Genomic DNA, 25,176 nt, shown 5'->3' with positions numbered 1-25,176 from the left:
GTGGATCTAAGAGATCCCATGAGAGTGATCCAAATGACTCCAACTCTGTAGTAGTGCTCGTCCAATGGGGAGGGAAGCATCTAATAAAAAAGGTAAAAATAAAGGTAAGGGTGCAGCCTTGGAAGCCGTCACTGAAGAGTGGAATGATTCTAAACAATTGAAAGAGCAAGAGTTGGAACAATTAGAAAAATAGCGAAGAGGTAAGAGGAAGCAAACAAGTTGATGAAAAAAAAGACTGAAGCTAAGAAGATGAAAATGTTTATGAAACTAAATGAAAAGGAGCACCTCGATGATCGAAGCAAAGATTTGCTTGAAAAGTTGAGTTATGATCTATTTGGAAATTAGCGGTTGTTAAGTTGTGTCATGATCTATTTGCTTTAATGTTTATTTGGTATCTTCCGCTTTAATGTTTGTCATGTGTATTGAAACTTCATGCAATAATGTTGGTTTTCCATTTCATGTAATAATGTGGTTTTTGGCTTTTAATGTTTGTTTGCTGTTTCAACCATTCAATAAAAAATCGATTCCTTATATATTAGTTAAGTGCATTGCGTACCTATTAGCGTTTCGTAAATTTCAAATAGGTAAATTTACTGAGTAATGTAATGAGCATGGCTCATTTGATATTCCATGTGATGGAGTTTCATGCAGAAATCACTACAACTACATGAACAAAAGCATGGGAACATGGGTTGGCGCTTACGATAACACTAAACATATGCAACAAAACGGGTGGTCGAACGATGATGTATTGGCAAAAGCGCATGAATTTTATTCAAGTGCTGGTAATGAAAATTTGAAATATACAAAAGAGTGGCTCGCAATCCGTCATCAACCACGTTATGATATTCAAGTAGGAGGAAATAATGGCTCTAGAAGCAGTGGATCTAAGATATCCCACGAGAGTGATGCTAGTGATTCCAAATCTGTAGGATCTAGTGTTCGTACTTCGTCCAATGGGGAGGGATGCTGCTAAGAAAAAGGCTGAAAAGAAAGGTAAGGGTGTAGCATTGTAAGTGTTCAACGAAGAATGGAGCAAATTCAAACAATTAAAGATGCAAGAACTAGTTCAATTGAACAACATAACCATGTTAGAAAAGGAGACAAACCAATTGATTAAGGAAAAGACGCTGGCTAAGAAGATGAAGATGTATCTCATGCTAACTGAAAAGGAGCATCTCAACGACAAGGGCAAAGAGCTGTTGCAGAAGTTGAGCCACAATTTATTTGATAATTAATTATTGTCAAGTGGCTATTTGTGTTTTGCCATTTCATGTTTTAATAATGTGTGTTGTCACTTTCTTCTTTAATAATGTGTGTTTGTCAAATACTCCTTCAATAATGTTTGTTTGTCATTTTCTCCTTTTATAATTTGTATTTTCTCGTTATGCTTTAATAATGTGTGTTTGTCACTTTCTTTCTTTAATAATTTGTATTGTCACATTATGTTTTCATAATCAGTGAATTTTGTTTTTTAATAAGAGAATCTTATCTTTTTCGGTGATTTTTGGTTTCAACCACTCAATTCAAACTCAATCCTCCAGCCATTTTTTATTTATAAATAGGGACTCTTTATGTAACGCACGTGTCCCAAAAATATGAAATATTAGAGTTTATATCGAGAATTAGAGAGAATTTGGTCTAATTTCTGGTTGGTTTACTAAGCTAGTCGAGTTATTAATTAAGCCAAAGGGTGGTTAATAAATTTCGGTTTTGATAAACCTGGTTTAATCAAATTAAACCAAAAAACCATATTTTTTCTTTATGAGGATGACGCCTCGTTCTCTTTTGTGATTGTTGTTGTTGGTCTGTGAGAAAGAGAGACCTCTTGGTTGATTTGGTGTGAAGGAGAAGCAGGAGATCAACAAAACTTTGTTTTAGAGAGAAGAAAAAGAAACAGAATTGTTAGGGTTTGGAAGAAGGAGAGTTTGACTGCTGAAATCGTTTCCTAAGGTAATGATTTTTTGGTACAGTTGTACCTAAGCATTTTTTGTAGATTCTCCTATTTACATAAGTGAATTTGGGTTTAAACTTCGTGAGTTATTGGCAGTTTCGTGGGACACGTTTTCTCATATGCAAGTTGGGACCATTGGGGATTGTAACTGAGATCGTGGTCTCGTCTGGTTTTCGATCTGCACGAGATTTTTTGAAAAGCTTCGTGACATCTACGGCTAGCTTTTCACCGGAGGGATTTGATAGTTAACGGTTGATTTTAATTTTAGGGTTTTGTCTTTGAGACTATTCTTTTATGATGTTTATGTCCAGTTTGCTTCAAGGTTGCTTTTGGTTGTGTGTGACTTGTTGTAGGATGTTTCTGGACTGTTTCAAATGCGAGGATAGTTTTTTCTGGTGAGTGCGGGACCATAAGCTTATCTAAGCGATTGGGTTGTATGAATTGTTTTGTGTGATGATGTGTAGGTGTGGTGAATGTGTTATTGGGTGTTCTATTTAATGAATAGTTGTAACATCCGCGAACCAAATTGTGGGTTTTGGGAGAGGGTGTCGATCGACACCAAGGGGAGTGTCGATCGACACCATCAACTTTGGTTCGACCGAGTTGATTTGTTTTGTCGATTTGGGTCGGTTTGGTTTAAGTGGAATCCCCAAACCGAGTATTTAATGGAAAGTTGACCTAGGGTCGTGAGTTTTGTTGTTGGTCGCCGCTTATAGAGAGAAAAAGAGAGAAAAGAGAAGCGCTTGAGAGTTGGTGGTTCTTGGGGGAGATTCTTGGCTTGTTTGGGAGATATGTTCCTGTGGAGGAGAGATCCTGTGCTAGAGAAGAAGGGAAGCTTCCTAAGGTGTTGGATTCGTCGTTTAGGGTCTGAACTTCCTGCAAAAGAGGTGAGTGCATGACCATGGCTGATCTAAGCTTGAGATCTCTTTATTTTGCTTGTTCTATGTTGTTTGTGGTGTTTTCTTGCTTGTGGTGGTTGTGTTATGGTTTCCCTTAGGTTCCTGAAGCTTTTGGGTGAGTTTAGGACAAATTGGAGATGGTTAGAAACGGAGATTCGATGATCAGGTTCGTGCAGAACGTGTCTATGGGGTTGGTGTCGATCGACACCAGGGGGGTGTCGGTCGACACCAAGTAGGAGTCAGTGTCGATTGACACCATTTTGGTGTCGGTCGAAACCAGCTTGTTTGTCGCTTGGTTTCCTGGTTTGTTGTGTTGTTTGTGTTGCTTAACATTTGAATCTCAGTTACTTGTGTGTATAGCCCAGTAGATGGGAGGATTTCCTCACTAAGTCTTTATGATAATACTTACGCATCTCAATTGTTGTTTGTGGTGTGTAGGTATGTGACGTGGAATCATGGCGATGAGGAGAGGATGATCTAGGGTCTCGTTTGTGTGTTGCTGGTTATATTGTTTATGTTGGAACCTTGGATAGAGTTAAGCTAGGTTGTTGGATAGAATGGTTAAGAATGTTAATGTATTGATGATATGTTGGTTCTGTATTATTGGTATGTTTCCGCTGTGCATATTGGTTGTTGTTGGTTTAATGATGAATTGTGGTTGGGGTTGGTTTTATTAAGTAGTATGGGATGCTTAATTATATATATTTTATTTATTATTTATTAAAAAAAATGGGTCTGGTTGTTTCACTGGTTTGTTATGTTTTATTTGTGGTTGTACTCTTGATTTGCTTGTGTGTATAGATCGTAGATGGGAGGATCGCCTCACTGGGTATTTCTGGTAATACTCACACATCTCATTGTTTGTGGTGCAGGTAATACATGTGTAGCGTGGAATCATGGCGATGAGGAGGATGAGGAGGAGGATGATCTAAGGTCTCAGTTGTATTATTGGTTATGTTACTTATGTTGGTACCTAGTTTAGAAGCATGTTAGGTTGCTGATTTTTATTGGTTATGATTGGTATTGTATTTTAATACATTGGAGTTGGTTTGATATGTCTTCCGCTGTGTATGTTTGGTTATTGATGGTTTGCTGGTTGGTTATAATCAAATATTTATATTGTTATTATATACTTCTTCCGTTTCAAAATATAAGATGTTTTAGTTAAAAGCACGCATAATAATTAATGTTTACTTTTTAAAAGTTTAACCAATCATAAACAAGACTGCATAAAAAAAAATGAAATTAATCTAAAAGTTGCTAAGAAAGTTTAAGAAAGTTGAAAATATCTTATATTATAAAACAAAACAAAATCTCTAAAACATCTTATATAATGAAACGGAGGGATTATATTTTTTTTTTTATAAAATGGGTAGGGTTGTTTCACTTTCTTCCATTGATGTACCAAAACCACAAATCTCACTTAACTAAAAAAAAACTCAATGGATTCATTAGAACATCCTTTTGATATTAAAGCTTACAAAAGATAGTTTGAAACTGAAGAGAGGTATATACACAACCGGTTTAGCGAGCGTCAAAACAAAAGAGAGGAAGACTATCCACCTCGTAGAAAGAGAAAATACGTCAAGAGAGATCATTTAGCAGCAAATCAAAGACTAATTGACAACTAATTTGCCAATCAACCTACATGACAATGCAATGTTTCGTCGCTGATTCCGGATGCAAAAACATGTTTTCCTTCAGATTGTTGGAGACCTATCAAGCAACGATAACTACTTCACCCAACGATTTGACGCAGCTAACATAGAAGGTATATCTCCATTAGGAAAATGTACCACGACCATGTGAATGTTAGCATATGGTGTGGCAGCCAACGCAGTGGATGAATACATCAAAATTGGAAATACTACAGCTTTGGAGTGCTTGCAAAGATTTTGCAAAGGAATCATATGACTGTATGAGCAAGAGTATCTCAGAGTCCCAACTCAAGATGACCTTTGATAATAGGATTTTCACCCAGGGTATCAATTCCCTATGCAGTTGTAGTACAAAGGATTATCAATCCAAATGGTTGTTATGATAGCAGATGAGATATGATCAAAACTATGCAAGTCAAGCCAAGCAAAAATGGGGTTTGATCTAACAATCCTAAAATAATTAAAAGAGAATAAATAAACAAGAACCACACGACCTAAGCACTCGATGCAAGCAATCGAGTACAGGATCGGGTGGAGTGATCGGGTAAACAAGAAGAGTATGAACAGCTCGAAGGTGTACACGAAGCTGGTGATCGAGTACCAGTTCGGGTATAGGGTCAAGTTATGAATAAAAACGTAAACAATCAAGATGCGAAAGCTCCTAAGGATGGATTAATCGACTCCTAAGTGTTCCTGACCAGTATGGATGCCCTACATGCCTCAAGCAAATATTCCCTAGACAATGAATCTCAAAAATCTTGTTAAAACACTCTCGTGATAGAAACAATCAACATTAATCACTCCCCTACCCAACTCTCGTTGGAGAAACATGACCAAGCAGGCAATACAAACCGATTCATTATTGTCAATAAACTCCTTACACATCTAATCTCTTAGGCTAAGTGAGAAAATCTCTAGCATTGATTGATTCAAGCATTTCAACTACATCACTCGATGGCAAAACACCCTAGATCTAATCTCAACCTCTCGGTCTATTGATAGCATTAAGAACACCAATCTAGAAAGGAACTTATATAACATAAACAACCAAGCTAAGACATCCTAACCGATCAAGAACACATAATTGTCTATCCCATCCCTAGAAACTTTGTTTCACTACTCAGATCTCATTGCAGAAAACATAAAAACAAAGATAAATGAAAATTGCATTGTATTGAAAATAAGATAGAAGTAAAAGAGTACAAAGTAGAAATCTAAAAGGATAGCAAAAGAAATGTAAAATAAATCCTAACAAAAAGTGTTTGAGTCGCTCAAGATCTCTCTCAGAAGCTCTCGCTCTCTGTATTGAGTGTCTACGGTGTGCTAGGGCGAGAGGAAGAAGAGCGGGTTTATATATGGAAAACCTTTTAACCTAGCTTCCTAGTCCTGCCCGAGGGTCTGCTCGATGGGGTGCACGAGGATAAGGTCAGGTTGTTCCTCGGGTAGGTCTTCGGGTTGTTCTTCCTTCTCTTGGATCGTCCTCGATCGGGTTGGGGTTCAGACTGTTCTTCCTGCTCGATAGCTCCTTCGGGTACATGCTCGGATTTGACCTTGTTTCTCCTTATTTTAGGCTCTAAAGCACCTGTTTTCATCCAAAATGTGCAAATGCAAGAATGCAACACCTTAAATGGCCTAAATACGAATTCCTACAGTAAATGACCTAAAAATGCTATGGTTAGGGTATATATAATGCAAAATATGGACAAAAATGATGCTTAAAACATGTAATTTAGAGAGTTATCACATCCCCAAACTTAAATCTTGCTAGTCCTCTAGCAAGGAAGTAGGAGGATGCGGATTAAAAATGGGGACTCATACCTTTTTTATGCTAATCGAAGGATTCAAGCTATAGTCCTTAAAGATAGTTTAATGGTGCTAAGATTAATCGACATACTTACAAATATTTTCTATGCTTATTACCATGCATCGATCTAGTTCAACCTCCAACTAAAAGTAAAGACTTGCAATTCTAAAAAACATCTCTTTCACATTCATTTAAGTGTTTGGCGAATTCTTGCAAATGGAAGGTGAATCAAGCTCAATCGGTTTCAAGGGTAAGGGTTTTTTTTGGGTAGGGTGGTTTCAAACAATATCTTTGGGTGGTTTTCTCTCAAAAGATGGAATGCTAGACAGTTGTGAAAACTATCTAAGATTGAGAACAATTAGGGCATACAAAGCTTAACTCTTGATAATCTACCTTTTTCTCATTCATTTTTTTTTTTTTTTTTATCAAACCCCCTAGAATACAACTACCCACAACCTTGATTTTAACTCTCCTTTTTTTATAATCCCTAAAGTCTTAATTTTAAACATTTAGCTCTTTTTTTTTCTTTCTTTGCTAAACTCCTAATAACATTTCTATATATATTTTTTTTCTTTTTCTTTTTCTTTTTCTAGGAGATTATAGCAAGATGTTTTTCTCTTTTTTTTTACTTAGAGACTTAGAGCTAATTGAACCGAACCTTAGAGACTTTCTTCTTTAATTTCCTTTTAATTCCTCAACCCAACCCCAAATAATCATGCTAACCACCTATCTTTCAAAACCGATTCTATTAGCTAGTCCAAATGATTCTAACTTAGCTAAATCAAGAGCCAGTTCTTTGTCGTTCTCAATACTTTCAAGGTTTCACAACCTATAACACAATGAAAATGCCTCACTCAACAATTCACAACAAGGTTTGAAAGAAAGGTTTGGGTTCATGGGTAGGAAAAAATAAATCGGGTTAAACGAATAGATTGGCAAAAAATAGAGTGTTAACCTGAGTTTAAAGTTACCATGAGCAAGTATTCCAATTCCAAAAGCAAGACAATTTAAGTTCAGGTTAAGTCCAATAATATAGAGATGATTCAATGTTCAAGCAAGTGGAGGAAGCATTCAAAAGACACAAGGTTCTAAACAAAGATTTTTCATTTTTTTTAAAGATTGATCTAACAACAATGAACTGTGATTAAGGGCTATAACTTCAATCCTAAGGTTTGTCTTTAAACAAGGTGGTTTTAATCATTGTCCCCTACGATGCATATGCAACAATCCTATATGAAGCAATCTAGACTCAATCATAATATTTAAATGCAACTACATGAACACACATTTTTTTTGTTTTTAAAATTTTCAATTTTTTTTTATGCAAATAGATGCAGACTCAAATGAATAAAACTAGTATGCAAAAATTTGAAATAAGAAAATAAGAAAATAAAACACAATGTTATATACATTCTCAGACCCTCCTCCAAACTTAAATTACACAGTCCACTGTGTAAATAAAAGTCTGAAAAAGAAGTCTGAGAATCACACAAAATAAAACAAAAGAAAATGCAATGGTATAGACAATGGTTTGGATGAAAGTGGTACCTCATGGGTTGGTGAAGAAGGAGGTTGTGGCAGCCTCCATGCTCGCCAACGTGTAGCCAGGATCTTCACTGGCTTCAGCAGGCGCTGGGATTCGCTCATCAGAGAGCTCGGTTATGTGCACAAACGACTTGCTCGGACCAGCATCCGAGGGGTTGATCAGGTAAGGCATCGCGTAGCTCATCGGGTAGGGCATCGGATAGTGCGATGGGTACGGTGGGAGAGGTCCGGAATGATCACCAGTATAGCCGCTCGCAGGATGCATCGAGTACGGCATCAGATACTGCATCTGATATGTCGGAGGGAAAGGACCCGAGTGGTCACCCGGATGTGTGCTCGATGATTGCATCGGATACGGCATCATGTACCCCATCGGGTTTGGCGTCGGACAGGCATCTGAGTGGTTTCTCCGCGATCTGTCGGGTCTGGTGACATCCTCCTCTGCTTGGGGCTCGTAAGATGACGCTCTGTGAGGCTTTGGAGGTGCTAATCCTCGAATTCCTCCTAGTGGTCCGCTCTTCCCCATCCATGTGGGTGCATACGCTGAAGTGGGAGCTGAGGCACAACTTGCCTTGTTTTGCAACTCCCTGATCTGTCCTCCCATCACCGTCACTGAGCCGGTAAGGTCCTTCACTTTCCTAGCCAGGAACTTGTTCATCCTCTTCAACCATCTGATCCTCTTGTGAGCTTCCCTCACCCCCAACAGGTTGCTTTTGTGAGAAAACATACTCTTCGAAGTCACAGTCCTCTGAATTATTTCCCTGTCCTTGCCCAGTCGGCTCCCTCTCTTCAGATTCAGATTCTTCCTCAGGGTTGTACAGCTCCTCCAATGGTGGCGTGAAGTCTATGTTGTCCCCTAGCCGGATTTTTGTGCACACGACGTTGGGCAGGATCATTTGGGTGGCTCCAGCAGCTGGATGAACGAACTTGCAGAGCAGCATATCATTTGGCCTCTCATAGGCCAAAAATCTCGCCAGTGTCATGTACTCGATATCTAGCCATCTCGGCTCATGTGCCACTCCCTTCAAAGGCACATCGCAGGCTACCCAAATTGGTGTGACCAATCCTCCTATGGAGATCTCTCCAGCTCCCTCTCTCCTTTCAGTTTTCATTGCCCAAGACTTCAGATACAAGAACTGATCAAGCAAGACAAAGACCAAACTTGTATCCGCAACATCCCCTACTAGCGGTTTACCATCCCTAGCATTATAAAATACTCCACACAAGGCAATGTCTAGCAGCTGGAGCTCATGATCATTCACATTCTCAGTCTCCTTCCTAGCGAATAGGGTGCAAGATAGAGACTTGTGAAAGTACCTCAAAACAGGGCACCTTATTTGAGCGGATTTAGAGCTTGTGGATTTGTAGGGAAGCTTGTCTCATATTGTCAGCCATAGGGACTTCATCTCCTCCTTGCTCACTTCCATGTTTTCTCCACTCCCAGCCTTGAAACCATACAGCTTCTCCATCTCCTTAAAGGTAAGTCGGTATTCCTTATTGCGCACGGAGAAAGTGATGAATCCGATCCCCCCATCGGGTAGTAGGGTCGGGTGGTCTTCAAAGTAGTGTAACTGCAGCGTGGAAAGAAAGTTGACCGTGTCCTTCTCATAGGCTTCAAGGTTGGCGCGCATCATCTGGCCCAGGTGGCACATATCGAAAAGGAATTCAACATCTCTATCGATGTTCAACTGCTTCATTGTTTCATGGTGAGGGTAGCGGGTTCCTACAAAGCTCATCTTGCGGAGGACTTTGAAGAGCTTAGCCGGAGTCTCCACCTCTTTTTGCTTCAGCCTCCAGGAAGCCAGCCAGGTGCGTTCTCTCTGCTCCTCCTCGTGGTCATGACTCTCCTCCTCCATGTCTCGATCTTCTTCTTCTGTTGCTCTCTCAACTACCTTCTCAGCCTTTTTAGAGGCTGGTCTCTTCCCTCTTGCAACTGCAGCTCTGCTCCTTAACTGTGAGGTTTGGATCTCCTCCGGTTCTCCTCCATCGGCATCAGAATCGACCTCCATTGGCTTAGTTACTGTTCGTTCGGACGTAGATAGGTCCCCACGTCGAGGAGATCTGTGGACAGCACTCGCCACCGGACTTGGTGAGCAAACTTGGGGGTCTGCACGATCGGCTGCTCGAGTACCTGCTCGGGTGACAGATCAGGTTGAGCATCGGGTTGGGGATTGAAAATGTCCACTCAACGGTTGGGAATGCGAAATGTCTCCTCTTCCTTGGGAATCGCGAGGTTCGGCGGCTTCACCTCCGGTTCGAGCAGTGGCGGAGGTTGATCTGCTCCCCTTCTTTTGGTAGGTCTTCATCTTTGGTGCCATTGGTAAATCCTTGAAGATTAAAACAGAGACTAAGCCGAGATTAATAGGGTTAGTCCACAAAGATTGAAAAACTCAATTTCTAGGGAGAAAGATGAAGTTTGGAAGACAAATAGTTTTAGGGTTTAGAGAAAACTTATGAAGTTGTGATGTTGAGGCTCCTTAAATAGAGAGGGTTGGCTTCTTGGGCTTCTCCGAGAGTGGGCTAAGATTTGTGGAATTCGGACTCCACTCGCCACCCGAGTGGGAACACGATCAGGCGCGTCGGGTACGGATTCGGGTAGAACCTCGGGTTCCCCAAAATTTCCTTTTTCTTTTTCCCCTTTTTTTTATTTATAAATATATGTAAAAATGCAAATACCTAAAATAAGACAAAATAAATAAAATAAAATTAAAAGAAAATAAAGGATACCTTTGGGACTTCCTCCCAAGTGAGCTTGTTTTAAGTCATTAAGCTTGACTCTTCATGCTCTTTAAGCATGAGTTTTAGGAGGGAGAGGTTCTGGAATCCTCTTCACTGAAACAGACTGGCTCAACCAATCTTCCTGGTCTTGTCCCGGTTCCACAGCAACTGTAGTATGGACTTCTTTGTGATGCTTGACCCTTCTTTGTTTCGTCTGGGTGGAAAAATCTTGACCATCAATGGTTGGCCTCTTAATTCCCTTCTTGATGCCAAATTCCATTTTGAAATGCTCTCCATGCTCAATTCTGATCTTCCCTTGTTTCACATCAATCACTGCTCCTACTGTTGCCAAGAATGGTCTTCCTAAGATTAGTGGATCGTTTGGTTCCTTATCCATATGAAGGATCATGAAATTAGTAGGAACTTCCACTCTTCCAATCATGAGAGGCAAGTTTTCTAGGATACCAATGGGGTGTTTGATTGTTCTATCAGCTAAAACCAAATACAGACTACTTGGTTTAAAACTGCTAAAACCCATCTTGTTGGCAACTGATAGTGGCATGATGCTGACTGAAGCTCCCAAATCGCACAAGCAGTTGTCGAAAATATGAAGTCCTATTGAACATGGCAATGTAAAAGAGCCAGGATCCTCCAATTTCTCCTTGATTCAACACACTCCACTCCTCAGAGCTGCATTCCCAATTTCTTTGACAGCTTCCTTAACCTCAATCTCCAGCTGAGCTGTCTCTTTGATGATTTCCTCTCGAAGTTCGTATGGTGGCAAGAGCTTAGGAGGTGGGGCTTTTCGCTTGGACATATGCTCTGCAAGCGCCTCTAATTGGATGTCAAGAGCAGCTCTGAACCTTTCCTCTAATTCCTCTTCCTCTGCTGCAGGCAGCTGAGGTTGATCTATCATCTGAACGTCTACCTGATGTATCATCTGATCACCATCATCGGGTACGTCATCGGGTTCAGCCTCGGGTGGTTCTTCGGTTTGTGATTCTTGACCTAGTGCTCGATCATCAACTCGATCAGTCTCCTCGGGTGAAGGCTCGGGTTCATACTCGGATATGTAGTACTGGTACTCATTCATCCCATAGTGATCCATATACTCCCCATCTTGAACATCGCTGTCCTCAATGAGGTAGTCCTCAAAATCATCATCAAGAAAGATGGCTTGGGCAGTAGCATAGTCCTTTGGGTTTTGAACTGCTTTACCTGGAAGCTGGTTGATTTTTGGAGGAGGTTGGGTGCTGTGTTGGTCTTCTAGGTATCTCAGCTTAGTGTTGAGAGAATCGTACTTGTCATTCAGGTCATTATACCCAGAATCGATCTTGTTGCTCATCTCCGCGAACCGTTTTGCATTGTCCATAGCAGCCGATGTTCGACTTTGTATCATCTGCTGAATCAGTCCGCGTAGATCAGCTTCTTGAGATTGGTTATGCGGGCCTTGCTGTTGTTGGAATCCATGTGGTGCAATTGGTTGATGGTAAGTACCAGAATACTGCTGCTTAGGAGCATAGCCTTGATTATATTGAACAAATGGCTTTTGCTGGTCCTTGTTCCCTTGGACTGCGGATGGGTAGATTTGGTCTTGAGGGTTTGCAACATTCGGGTTACGGTATGACAGGTTCGGGTTCGGTTTGTAGTTGTTGTAACCTCCTTGGTTATTGATGTAGTTAACATCCTCTAGCTGAGCATTATCCCCATCTTGTTGCTGAAACTGGTCTTCCTCTGAGATGGCATGGACATGCTGCTGCTGGCTGAGGAGCTTATCCAGCTTGTCATTGAGGGCTTTCATGTCTCTCTTGTATTTGGCATCATCCTCTCCAGTAGAGCGTATGGTGCGATCATACTCCTCATTGTAATGCCCATCAGATTGAGCCAAGTTCTCCACTAGATCCCAACCTTCATCGACATCCTTGTTGAGGAAGTTACCATTGCTTGCGGTGTCCAGCAACATCTTGATCTTAGGGACTAGTCCTCGGTACAGTGTACTTAGCAATGAAGCATTGCTGAAGCCATGATAAGGGCATTTGCTTGTGTATCCCTCNCAGAATCGATCTTGTTGCTCATCTCCGCGAACCGTTTTGCATTGTCCATAGCAGCCGATGTTCGACTTTGTATCATCTGCTGAATCAGTCCGCGTAGATCAGCTTCTTGAGATTGGTTATGCGGGCCTTGCTGTTGTTGGAATCCATGTGGTGCAATTGGTTGATGGTAAGTACCAGAATACTGCTGCTTAGGAGCATAGCCTTGATTATATTGAACAAATGGCTTTTGCTGGTCCTTGTTCCCTTGGACTGCGGATGGGTAGATTTGGTCTTGAGGGTTTGCAACATTCGGGTTACGGTATGACAGGTTCGGGTTCGGTTTGTAGTTGTTGTAACCTCCTTGGTTATTGATGTAGTTAACATCCTCTAGCTGAGCATTATCCCCATCTTGTTGCTGAAACTGGTCTTCCTCTGAGATGGCATGGACATGCTGCTGCTGGCTGAGGAGCTTATCCAGCTTGTCATTGAGGGCTTTCATGTCTCTCTTGTATTTGGCATCATCCTCTCCAGTAGAGCGTATGGTGCGATCATACTCCTCATTGTAATGCCCATCAGATTGAGCCAAGTTCTCCACTAGATCCCAACCTTCATCGACATCCTTGTTGAGGAAGTTACCATTGCTTGCGGTGTCCAGCAACATCTTGATCTTAGGGACTAGTCCTCGGTACAGTGTACTTAGCAATGAAGCATTGCTGAAGCCATGATAAGGGCATTTGCTTGTGTATCCCTCGAAACGTTCCCAAGCTTCACTGAACGTCTCATTGCTTTTCTGAACAAAGTTGGATATGTCATTTCGCAGCCTTGCGGTTCTGGAGTTGGAGAAGAATTTGGCTAGAAACGCCTTCTTGCATGCTTCTCAAGTGGTGATGGACTCCTTGGGGAGTGATTTCTCCTAGATGTGTGCTTTGTCTCCCAAAAAAAATGTGAAAAANTTGCTGAAACTGGTCTTCCTCTGAGATGGCATGGACATGCTGCTGCTGGCTGAGGAGCTTATCCAGCTTGTCATTGAGGGCTTTCATGTCTCTCTTGTATTTGGCATCATCCTCTCCAGTAGAGCGTATGGTGCGATCATACTCCTCATTGTAATGCCCATCAGATTGAGCCAAGTTCTCCACTAGATCCCAACCTTCATCGACATCCTTGTTGAGGAAGTTACCATTGCTTGCGGTGTCCAGCAACATCTTGATCTTAGGGACTAGTCCTCGGTACAGTGTACTTAGCAATGAAGCATTGCTGAAGCCATGATAAGGGCATTTGCTTGTGTATCCCTCGAAACGTTCCCAAGCTTCACTGAACGTCTCATTGCTTTTCTGAACAAAGTTGGATATGTCATTTCGCAGCCTTGCGGTTCTGGAGTTGGAGAAGAATTTGGCTAGAAACGCCTTCTTGCATGCTTCTCAAGTGGTGATGGACTCCTTGGGGAGTGATTTCTCCTAGATGTGTGCTTTGTCTCCCAAAAAAAATGTGAAAAACCGGAGTTTGAATCCATCTTCACTAACTCCATTGATCTTGGTTAGGCTACAGAGCATATCAAACTCATCTAGATGGTCCAATGGGTCCTCCATTGAGAGACCATGAAACTTGTTGCTTTGTATCATCTGGATGAGACTACTCTTAATCTCAAAGTTGTTGTTTTGGACAGCAGGTGGCACAATGCCATGTCTTTGAGTGTGAGTAGATGGAGCATCTCCAGCTCCTATGTTGGTCCCCTCTTGAGGAGCTGGTGGACCATTCTGATTATTTATTTCCTCCTCAATTGTTGGTAATTGTTGTTGATTGACTTGTTGTTGACGGAGTAACCTTGGTCTGTCGATATTGTCGATGAAAGGACTCAAGTGTTGGCTACACTTGGATCGTGTTTGCATGCACAATCATTGAACCGAGTGAGTACACGAAGGTCTACTTGATCTAGGTGATCGAGTGACGGGTCGGGTGGGTGCTCGGGTTGTAGCTGAAATGCAAAACAAACAAACAAGAAAGTAAACAAGTCAGTTTTGAACCAAAGTAGATAATAGAACTTGATCTAGCAAGTGCTGAAATCTTAAACATAGCAAATTAAATTCAACCAAATGGCAACGGTGCCAAATTGATAATAGGATTTTCATCCTGGGTATCAATTCCCTATGTAGTTGTAGTACAAAGGGTTATCAATCCAAATGGTTGTTATGCTAGCAGATGAGATATGATCAGAACTATGCAAGTCAAGCCAAGCAAAAAATGGAGTTTGATCTAACAATCCTAAAATAATTAAAAGAGAATAAATAAACAAGAACAACACGACTTAAGCACTCGATGCAAGCATTCGAGTACAGGATCGGGTGGAGTGATCGGGTAAACAAGAAGAGTATGAACAGCTCGAAGGTGTACACAAAGCTGGTAATCGAGTACCAGTTAGGGTATAGGGTCGAGTTATGAATAAAAACGTAAACAATCAAGATGCGAAAGCTCCTAAGGATAGGGAAATCGACTCCTAAGTGTTCCTGACCAGTATGGATGCCGTACATGCCTCAAGCAAATATTCCCTAGACAATGAATCTCTAAAATCTTGTTAAAACACTCTCGTGATAGAAATAATCAACCTTAACCACTCCCCTACCCAACTCTCGTTGGAGAAACATGACCAAGCAGGCAATACAAACCGATTCATTATTGTCAATAAACTCCTTACACATCTAATCTCTTAAGCTAAGTGAGTAAATCTCTAGCATTGATTGATTTAAGCATTTCAACTACATCACTCGATGGCAAAAAACCCTAGATCTAATCTCAACCTCTTGGTCTATTGATAGCATTAAGAACACCAATCTAGAAAGGAACTTATATAACATAAACAACCAAGCTAAGACATCCTAACCGATCAAGAACACATAATTGTCTATCCCATCCCTAGAAACTTTGTTTCACTACTCAGATCTCATTGCAGAAAACATAAAAACAAAGATAAACGAAAATTGCATTGTATCGAAAATAAGATAGAAGTAAAAGAGTACAAAGTAGAAATCTAAAAGGATAGCAAAAGAAATGTAAAATAAATCCTAACAAAGTGGAAAAAGTGTTTGAGTCGCTCAAGATCTCTCTTAGAAGCTCTCGCTCTCTGTGTTGAGTGTCTGCGGCGTGCTAGGGCGAGAGGAAGAAGAGGGGCGGTTTATATATGGAAACCCTTTTAACCTAGCTTCCCAGTCCTGCCCGAGGGTCTGCTCGATGGGGTGCATGAGGATAAGGTCGGGTTGTTCCTCGGGTAGGTCTTTGGGTTGTTCTTCCTTCTCTTGGATCCTCCTCGATCGGGTTGGGGTTCGGACAGTTCTTCCTGCTTGATAGCTTCTTTGGGTACATGCTCGGATTTGACCTTGTTTCTCCCCATTTTAGGGTCTATAGCACCTGTTTTCATCCAAAATGTGCAAATGCAAGAATGCAACACCTTAAATGGCCTAAATGCGAATTCCTACAGTACATGACCTAAAAATGCTAAGGTTAGGGTATATATAATGCAGAATATTGACAAAAAAGGATGCTTAAAACATGTAAATTAGAGAGTTATCAACCTGCAAAGAATTTTGCGTGTTAGTAAGATGCAAGGGTTTCCGAGGATGATTGGGAGTATTGATTGCATGCACTGGGAATGGAAAAATTGTCCTACAACGTGGGAAGGTCAATTTACTGGGGAGATATAGCCCTAGGGAACCACCACTGTTATTCTTGAAGCAGTTGCATCTCATGATTTATGCATATGACATGCTTTTTTGGATGTCCCGGCACATTAAACGATATAAACGTTATAGACCGTTCACCAGTGTTCGATGATGTTGAACAAGGCCTCCAAGAGTGAATTTCTTCGTGAACCAACATCTATATAATATGGCATACTATCTAGCTGACAATATTTATCCTTCTTATCCTACTTTCGTCGAATAGATTAGGCTACCTCAAAGTGAACCAGATTCAGGAGGAGTGTCAGAAGGACCTCGAACGTGCATTTGGAATGTTGCAGGCTCGATTTAAAATCATTTGCGAACCAGCTCACCCATGGGACATAGACGATTTGGTGATCATCATCAGATCATGTATTATATTGTATAATAAAGTTGTTGAGGATGAACGAGAGACATATGCTCAACATTGGACTGATTATGATCAATCTGAGGCAAGTTGGTCTAGTACACAACAACCATTCTCGACCGAAGTGCTACCTGTATTTGTAAATAATATGCGTGCTAGATTTGAGTTGCGTGATTCAAGTATATATCACGAATTACAAGCAGATCTAGTAAACACAAGTAAACACATATAGTACAATGATGGGCACAATCAGAATGTTCCAATGTGAGTGAGATTTTAAGTTTGTTAGTTAATATTATTGTGTTAATTAAGTTATTAGTGTTTCCTTACTTGTGTTTTATGTTTATTGTATTGCATTTTAAGTTTCTCATCATTGTACTATATGTGTTTTAATAATGGTTATTTCTATTTCTTGTTTTTATTATTTGCAAACAATTTATATATTTTTTAAAATAAAAACAAAAATAAGATTTATTTTATAAATTTATTTAATTTTTATTTATTTTAATTTCATTTGATTTAAATATGACTAGGACTCAGACCCTCGTGGTGTCGCGGGGGAAGTATTTCAAGAAAAACAAGTTAAATTAAATTTCAAATTTAGAATTTTTTATTATAAAATCATTTGAAAGTAAGAAAATAGTTTGAAAATATATGTTAATTATAAAATTAACAATTATCTCAAAAGAAGAAAAATAATAAGTAGGGCTAAAATTACGTAACTATAAAACATATATAATTGTGAGATTAAAACACATAACCATCAAAATGGAAATTTATAATAAAAAATATTATGACAAGAAACTCAACTCTAAGTTAAAAATTATTAACTGAAAAGTCATAATGAATCGAGGCAACCTTGTAATTTTTTTTTGTATGTATTATAAGTATACGATATTTTATGAAAAATTATATCAAAGAGTAACAAAGTTCATAACATTAATTGATATTTATATTACTAATAAAAATATTATGAAGAAGTGATACTAAGTGAGAATATCAAACGGAAGATTATAATAACTAAATGCAAAATAATTCTAAAAATAAAATAATCTTCATCTTGAGTAAAAATTTATCAACCAATAATTACAATAAAAATATACAACTTCTAAAAATAAAATATTAAATATTAAATCTTTAAAAGCACATATTTCACTAAGAATTACAATAAATAAATGCAACTATAAGTTATATAATTAAACTTGATTAAATTGCTATATTTCTATAATCGTTTCTAAAATCTTTAGTTAGATTATAGAAGTAATGTTGGATATTAGATATTAAAATTCATATTATTTAGACTCAGCATGAAACAAAAAAATTATCTCCTCGAACAACTATATATATATATATATATATATATATATATATATATATATATATATATATATATATATATATAGATTTCAAAAGACATAAACATTTAGATAAACATAACTATTGGAATTAAAAGTTGTGAATAAGATATGGTGGAAATATACAACTCCAAAAAGAACAGAAGCAACTGTATGATTTTTAAAAAAATTAGAAATACAATTCTATAATGAATAGATGCAACTGTATGATTTTTTTTCAAAATAAATATAAAAAGTTATTTAACAAAAATGTACAATGGAAAATTGTAACTGTAGTTGGTATTTATTTAGATTATTATTATTATATAAATTAATAATATGTGATCACAAAATATAAACATAAATAACTTAAATAATATAAAATAAAATTGGTAGATTAAATATTGTAATTTTTATTAAACAAAACTATTGTAGATGATAAAAGTGATATATATAAGTGTTGGATTATGGTGCGAATGAAAGTGAAGATTTGCGAAGCGTAAAAGAAAGAAAAAAAAAAATAGATGTTGTAATTTTAGAACCAATATACATAGTCTGAGAAGACACTTTTATACGGTTTGTGAGTAAAGTAGTAAACAACATAAATCTGGTGACACGTGCATCATTCCAATCGTTAAATCTACGCAAAAATGAAATTTTGAGTCGCAAAGATTTTATTTGTCGTCTTGTCTCTCTCTATTGAACCACCACCGACCTTTCACATCCACGGATGCTTCTTCTCATTTATGAGATTGAAGAACTAAGAAGAAGCAAAAGCTTCTCGGATCTCTCTCTGTTTCCTCATCCCTCACCGATCTGTATATTTTCTTCTTCTTCTTCTTTCTTCCTCTATCCAGATTTCTCAACAATCGTTCGTGTTTAGTTTCGCTGCATCTAAAGCTTTGATTTGATAGCTGTGTGTTCTTCCCACAATTTCGAAATTTTTGTTGTAATTTGAATCGTACTTAGTGAAATCAGGCGATCTAGTCTTAGAGGTGACGTATGTGGGGACTGCAACGAGAAACATCCTCGATGTACAAGAGAACGTCGTCGAGAGATTACTCTCCGATGCTTGACGTCGAAGATAGTTCAGGTTCGCTCTCACAAACACACACACATGCATCGTTTTTGTAATACTTGTTTGGTTTTTGAAGTTTTTAGCTAAATCGTCCAATTTAGAATCTGTGCCTTTTTATCTTCAGGTGTATTAGAGAATGAGGTGAATAGTGAATTGGAAACTACGAATCCTTCATGGAAGTGTTCACTCCCACATGTCCTTGTCGCTACGATTTCGTCGTTTCTATTTGGTTACCACTTAGGGTTCGTCTCTGATTGGTTTTTACTCTTTTTTTTTTCTTCTTCTTTAAGTTCAACATTGTTAGTTACAGAGTTGTTTGTTGCTACAGAGTTGTGAATGAGCCACTTGAAAGCATTTCGTCTGACCTTGGTTTTAGTGGCGATACATTAGCAGAAGGTATTCATTACTTTTAATATTTACATGGTAAATGATCACTACATTTACTAGATTTTGTAAGTTCTGTTTGCTTTATTTGTGAAGGATTGGTGGTTAGTGTTTGTCTTGGTGGTGCATTTATCGGATCTTTATTCAGTGGTGGAGTTGCTGATGGCCTTGGAAGGCGGAGAGCCTTTCAGCTCTGTGCTTTGCCTATGATTTTGGGTGCTTTTGTTAGGTAACTTCATGATTTCCTCTGAGCTATTCTTATGAAACTGTTGCCAGACTTTTAGCTTTTCTCCTAGATAGATCTTGTTGTGTTTCCTGGCTAGTGTTCTTTAAGTTAGACTTGCGAATTGGTCATGCAAAAGCTATTTTAATCAAAACAAGGCAATGTTATTACGCTTGTTAGTGTTGGGAATTTCTTCATTAGAGATAGCACTGATACTGCATATTTCTGGTGACTTTTAGAGTACATAAATGGTTTCACCGAATCAAACATACCAGAAGCTAAATCCTGTTTCAGAGTTACAATATGTTAGGTCCAGATTCGATTTTCTCCTTTATTTCTTTGAGAGAAGACGTACAGTGCTGAATGAAAGATAAATCATGCAAACCAACCAGTACTCTATTAAGGTTTTTGGTAGAGATCCATAAACTCTCCCAAGCCCTCCTAGGCCCCCAAACCAACCAGGGGTAGCTTAACAACCTTACCATCTCTCAAGCCTCCCCTATCTATTCTGATCCCACTCAGTCATGCATACTCAGTCATGATCCTTTCGCAGGAGTTGGCATTGTTTCCGTTAGTTTGATTTATTTCTTAGTTGCTAATGGTAGTATGTGTTTCTTTCAGTGGAGTTAGCAACAGTTTAGCTGTCATGCTTTTGGGAAGATTCTTGGTTGGGACTGGCATGGGTCTTGGGCCACCTGTGGCAGCACTCTACGTGACGGAGGTATATCAATGCACGCTGATTATGGATCTTACTCTGAACCAAGTTTGGAGCCACTTGCCTTCTTATGCAAATTTCCCAAATTTTAAGTAGGTATCACCAGCTTTTGTTAGGGGAACATATGGAAGCTTCATACAAATAGCTACATGTCTGGGACTGATGGCAGCCCTGTTTATAGGGATCCCAGTCCATAACATCCCTGGTTGGTAAGAAAGTATTACCTTTTATAGAATCTATCATTATCTTTAGCAGAACTTTTTGTACGATTCTCTAAAGCAAAACAAGTTTTGATCATCTAAGCTGTTATGATACTCAGGTGGCGTGTCTGTTTTTGGCTATCTATGATACCTGCTGCAGTACTCGCTCTGGGAATGTTTCTCTGTGCTGAGTCTCCCCAGTGGCTATTTAAGGTCAGCTTTACTTATAATCATCACGTAGACTTGTGAACTCTACACGACTGTTTCCTGCACTTTGGTTTACACTAGTGCTCCACTTTCCTTTCCTATTTTGATTGAAAGGCTCATCGTCTTATGTAGCAAGGGAAGATAGCTGAAGCCGAAGCTGAGTTTGAGAGGCTGCTCGGAGGGTCTCATGTGAAAACAGCAATGTCAGAATTACACAAACTAGACCTAGACAGAACGGATGAACCAGATGTCGTGAGCATCTCAGAGCTGTTATATGGTCGGCATTCAAGAGGTATATAACTTTTTTTGTTTTCCAAGAAAGTAACTGCAAACATGTATGTTGATTGTTGCGTCTAATTGTTTCCTGTATAGTACTTTGTTATTCACTTGTTCCTTTTGCAGTTGTTTTTATTGGATCAACCCTGTTTGCTTTGCAACAGCTATCTGGTATAAATGCTGTTTTTTATTTCTCTTCTACCGTTTTCAAAAGTGCCGGAGTACCATCGGATCTGGGCAACATCTTTGTTGGGGTTTCAAACCTCTTGGGTACGTACAATAACCTTCTCCTCCAGTGTTGTTTTTTTTTCCTTTTGTCTTTTTAATTATATGGATCTTGGATTGTAACACTCTTCTGATTTTCAGGATCCGTAATCGCGATGGTGTTGATGGATAAAGTAGGAAGAAAGCTTCTTCTTCTTTGGAGTTTTATTGGCATGGTGTGTTGTAATTTTCTTTCAAATTTCCTTATCATCAGATATGATTTAAACCTGTATCAAATTAATCGTTTTGATGTGTATAGGCAGTAGCAATGGCACTTCAAGTTGGTGCTACAAGTTCTTACTTACCACATTTCTCGGCGTTGTGTTTATCCGTCGGTGGCACTCTTGTGTAAGTGTTTGTTGAAACTGAAGTATGTTTTTCCATTTTTTTTGTTTTTTGTACTAAATACAATTGTGATTTTTGATACAGATTCGTGCTAACATTCGCCTTAGGAGCTGGTCCAGTACCAGGTTTACTCCTCCCTGAAATCTTCCCAAGTCGAATTAGAGCCAAAGCTATGGCTTTCTGCATGTCTGTGCATTGGGTAATAATAATAATAAACTCGTCCATTTTGTATCATCCCACAGATTGTGTTTTGGTTGCTTAACCTTGTTGGTTCTGGTTGGACAGGTGATAAATTTCTTTGTGGGTTTACTCTTTCTGAGGTTGCTTGAGCAGCTTGGTCCTCGGCTACTATACTCAATGTTCTCTACGTTCTGTTTAATGGCGGTGATGTTCGTGAAGCGGAACGTGATTGAAACCAAAGGCAAAACACTTCAAGAGATTGAGATCTCTCTGCTAGCCAAACCATGAATGTATTTTCACACAGTCCCTACGTCTGTATAATCAAATAAAGATTGTGTTTTCCGTAGAGTTGTATGAAATGTTAAATTTCACGTAAACGAATCAACAGTGTCAAGATTTGAACTATTCTTAATTCTCTCAATATAAAAATGGTAACATGATAATGGCTGAACCAGTGGTTTGAACTTGGCTGACTTTGCTTTTCTGGCTCAATTTGCTTAAATATACAAAAACACATCGATTAGGCTGAATTGGTTTAATTGACTATGGAGTATGTGTATAAATTGAAATGTCTACAACTAAAAACTATTTAAGTGTAAAACAACAAAAATCTAAGCATACATCCAAAACTAAGAGTAAATTTCATTCATAGTCAAAGTTTCTCTATCATTATTTGTGGGTTTCCATGCCAAAGGTAACGCAGGGAAGCCTACGTGAGATAAAGAACAAATATAGCTTCTCATTTTTTTTCTCCTTATCACATGACCACCATACGTACAAAAAGCATGTCCACCATACAAAAAAAAAGAGACAATAATATCGAGGAAATAATTTACCAACCACTCATTCCAATTAAAGAAATGTCAAAAATAAACACAAGTCAAAATCAAACTTAGAAATTTTCAAATATATATAAAGCATGTTTCACCAGAAACAAAATCATCAAACAATTTAAAAACATCTATCATTTCTTACTGTCCCAAGCAAAACATAACTGTAAATAAATAAAACAAAAAAAAAAAAAGTTCTGAAAAAATGCTAGAGTCAAGGAGGCTCTTATGGGTATTATCCATCATTGTATTGGTGGCAGCCGTTTCCAAGGTAGTCTCAGAGGTAGACAACGATTCAATCGATGATGATCGTACCTCATTAGAGGGCATGACGACGCCCAAACGTGAAGTCATCGAAGTAGACCCATCAAAATCTAAACGCAAAGAAGAGAAAGATAATGCACCCGCCGCGGCTGGACCTGAGATGAATTGGCCTGGAAAATGGGAGTTGTTCATGAAGAATTCTGGTGTATCAGCCATGCACGCGATCTTGATGCCGTTGATCAATAAAGTCCAGTTTTACGATGCAACCATTTGGAGAATTTCACAAGTCAAGCTGCCTCCTGGCGTACCTTGCCATGTTTTCGACCCAAAGGCTAACAAAATTGATTGTTTTGCTCACTCTGTCCTCATCGATATCAACACCGGAACCATGAGGCCTCTTGCGGTATAACATTATTACTATTTTTAGCTAAAACACACAGAAATATATAGAGTGATCACTTTTCACACACATTGCACAATACACATGTCTAAATATAAGCGTGATTATATTTAGTCATGGTTTTGATCTGATCTGATGGATTTAATGATAAAAAACATGACAGCTGACAACAGACACATGGTGTTCGTCTGGAGGTTTAACCCCAAACGGGACATTGGTAAGCACAGGAGGATTCCAAGGAGGAGCAAACACGGCAAGGTACCTTTCCACGTGTGACAACTGTGTATGGATTGAATACCCACAGGCACTCGCTGCAAGGAGATGGTACTCAACACAAGCCACTCTCCCCGATGGTACTTTCATCGTTGTTGGAGGCCGTGACGCACTCAACTACGAGTATATCCTTCCCGAGGGACAAAACAACAAGAAACTCTATGACTCGCAACTTCTTAGACAAACAGATGATCCCGAAGAAAACAATCTATACCCATTTGTCTGGCTCAACACTGATGGTAACCTCTTCATTTTCGCCAACAACCGATCCATTCTACTTAGCCCGAAAACGAACAAAGTGCTCAAAGAGTTTCCTCAACTCCCTGGTGGTACTCGTAACTACCCTGGTTCTGCCTCCTCGGCTCTTCTCCCCATCCGTCTCAACGTCCAAAACCCGGCTGTCATCCCTGCTGATGTCCTCGTTTGTGGTGGTGCAACGCATGACGCTTTCTTCCGTGCTGAGAAAAAGAAGATTTTCAATCCGGCTTTGAAAGATTGTGCAAGGATAAGCATCAATGATCCTAACCCTGTATGGAAAACAGAGATGATGCCAATGTCACGAGTGATGAGTGATACCGTGCTCCTTCCTAATGGAGAAGTCCTTATCGTTAATGGTGCAAAACTTGGATCCTCCGGTTGGAACTTAGCCAAAGAACCAAACTTTTCGCCAATCTTGTACTCCCCTGACAAACCTTTAGGCAAACGTTTCAAAGAGCTCGCCGCTTCCACTATCCCTCGTATGTACCATTCCATCGCAATCGCTCTTCCTGACGGTAAAGTTCTTGTCGGTGGAAGCAACACCAACGATGGATACCAATACAACGTTGAGTACCCAACCGAGCTCCGTATCGAGAAATTCTTACCACCTTACCTTGACCCAGCTCTTGCCATTATGAGGCCAAGAATCATAAACACCGCAACACCAAAACAGATCAAGTATGGACAAAAGTTTGACGTCAACATCGAGCTCAAACAACCAAACGTGCCAAAGGAGAATGTCATGGTGACAATGTTGGCACCATCGTTTACAACACATAGTGTATCAATGAACATGAGGCTGCTCATGTTGGGTATAAAAGATGTCAAGAACGTTGGTGGTGATAACTACAAGATCGAAGCCGTTGCTCCTCCTAGTGGAAACGTTGCTCCTCCTGGTTACTATGTTCTCTCTGCCGTCTACAATGGTGTCCCCAGTGTTGGAGAATGGATTCAAATCCTTTGATTTTGATTTTTTGATTTTGTGTACATAATAATGCTGAACGGTTCAGCCTAGACCTATTTTTTGAAACGTTACTATTATCATGCTCTCACCTATAAAATGGTTGTAAAGCAATTTTTGTATTTCTTACTACTTATATGAATGAATTTTTTCTTTGATTCTTTTAATTAATTATCATATTTTTCTGAATAATTGTTTTATGATTGAGATAATAATTTGAGAAAATTGTTAAAGATTTGTGACTTCACTTATAGAAGGTAGCAGTTTTTTTTTGTTTCCTTTTACTTTTAGTGTCA

At 39.1% G+C, this 25,176-nt stretch overlaps 2 protein-coding genes and 1 pseudogene across 4 annotated transcripts; all 3 read left to right on the top strand.

The window, feature by feature from the left end:
• On the top strand, positions 4,296–16,920 carry LOC104789664 (annotated as a pseudogene).
• On the top strand, positions 18,684–22,345 carry LOC104787730 (probable plastidic glucose transporter 2). Of its 3 annotated transcripts, none has more exons than XM_010513347.2 (14): positions 18,684–18,840; positions 19,001–19,115; positions 19,225–19,342; positions 19,429–19,496; positions 19,581–19,713; positions 20,329–20,428; positions 20,519–20,631; positions 20,742–20,835; positions 20,962–21,121; positions 21,232–21,375; positions 21,472–21,545; positions 21,629–21,717; positions 21,799–21,913; positions 22,000–22,345. In XM_010513347.2, the coding sequence occupies exons 2-14, from the start codon at positions 19,025–19,027 to the stop codon at positions 22,180–22,182; spliced, it is 1,482 nt and encodes a 493-aa protein (XP_010511649.1). In that variant the 5' UTR covers positions 18,684–18,840; positions 19,001–19,024; the 3' UTR covers positions 22,183–22,345. The 3 variants fall into 3 exon arrangements, with proteins under 3 accessions (XP_010511649.1, XP_010511648.1, XP_019101591.1); XM_010513346.2 differs by having other exon boundaries at positions 18,992–19,115; XM_019246046.1 differs by having other exon boundaries at positions 18,684–18,893.
• LOC104787729 (aldehyde oxidase GLOX1-like) lies at positions 22,854–25,038 on the top strand. Its single transcript, XM_010513344.2, has 2 exons — positions 22,854–23,391; positions 23,552–25,038. The coding sequence occupies exons 1-2, from the start codon at positions 22,930–22,932 to the stop codon at positions 24,881–24,883; spliced, it is 1,794 nt and encodes a 597-aa protein (XP_010511646.1). The 5' UTR covers positions 22,854–22,929; the 3' UTR covers positions 24,884–25,038.

The sequence above is a fragment of the Camelina sativa genome, chromosome 5 (genome assembly GCF_000633955.1).
Source record: "Camelina sativa cultivar DH55 chromosome 5, Cs, whole genome shotgun sequence".
Taxonomy (NCBI): Eukaryota; Viridiplantae; Streptophyta; class Magnoliopsida; order Brassicales; family Brassicaceae; genus Camelina; species Camelina sativa.
The sequence above is the reverse complement of the archived record's forward strand: the minus strand, read 5'-3'. Positions and strand labels throughout refer to the sequence as shown.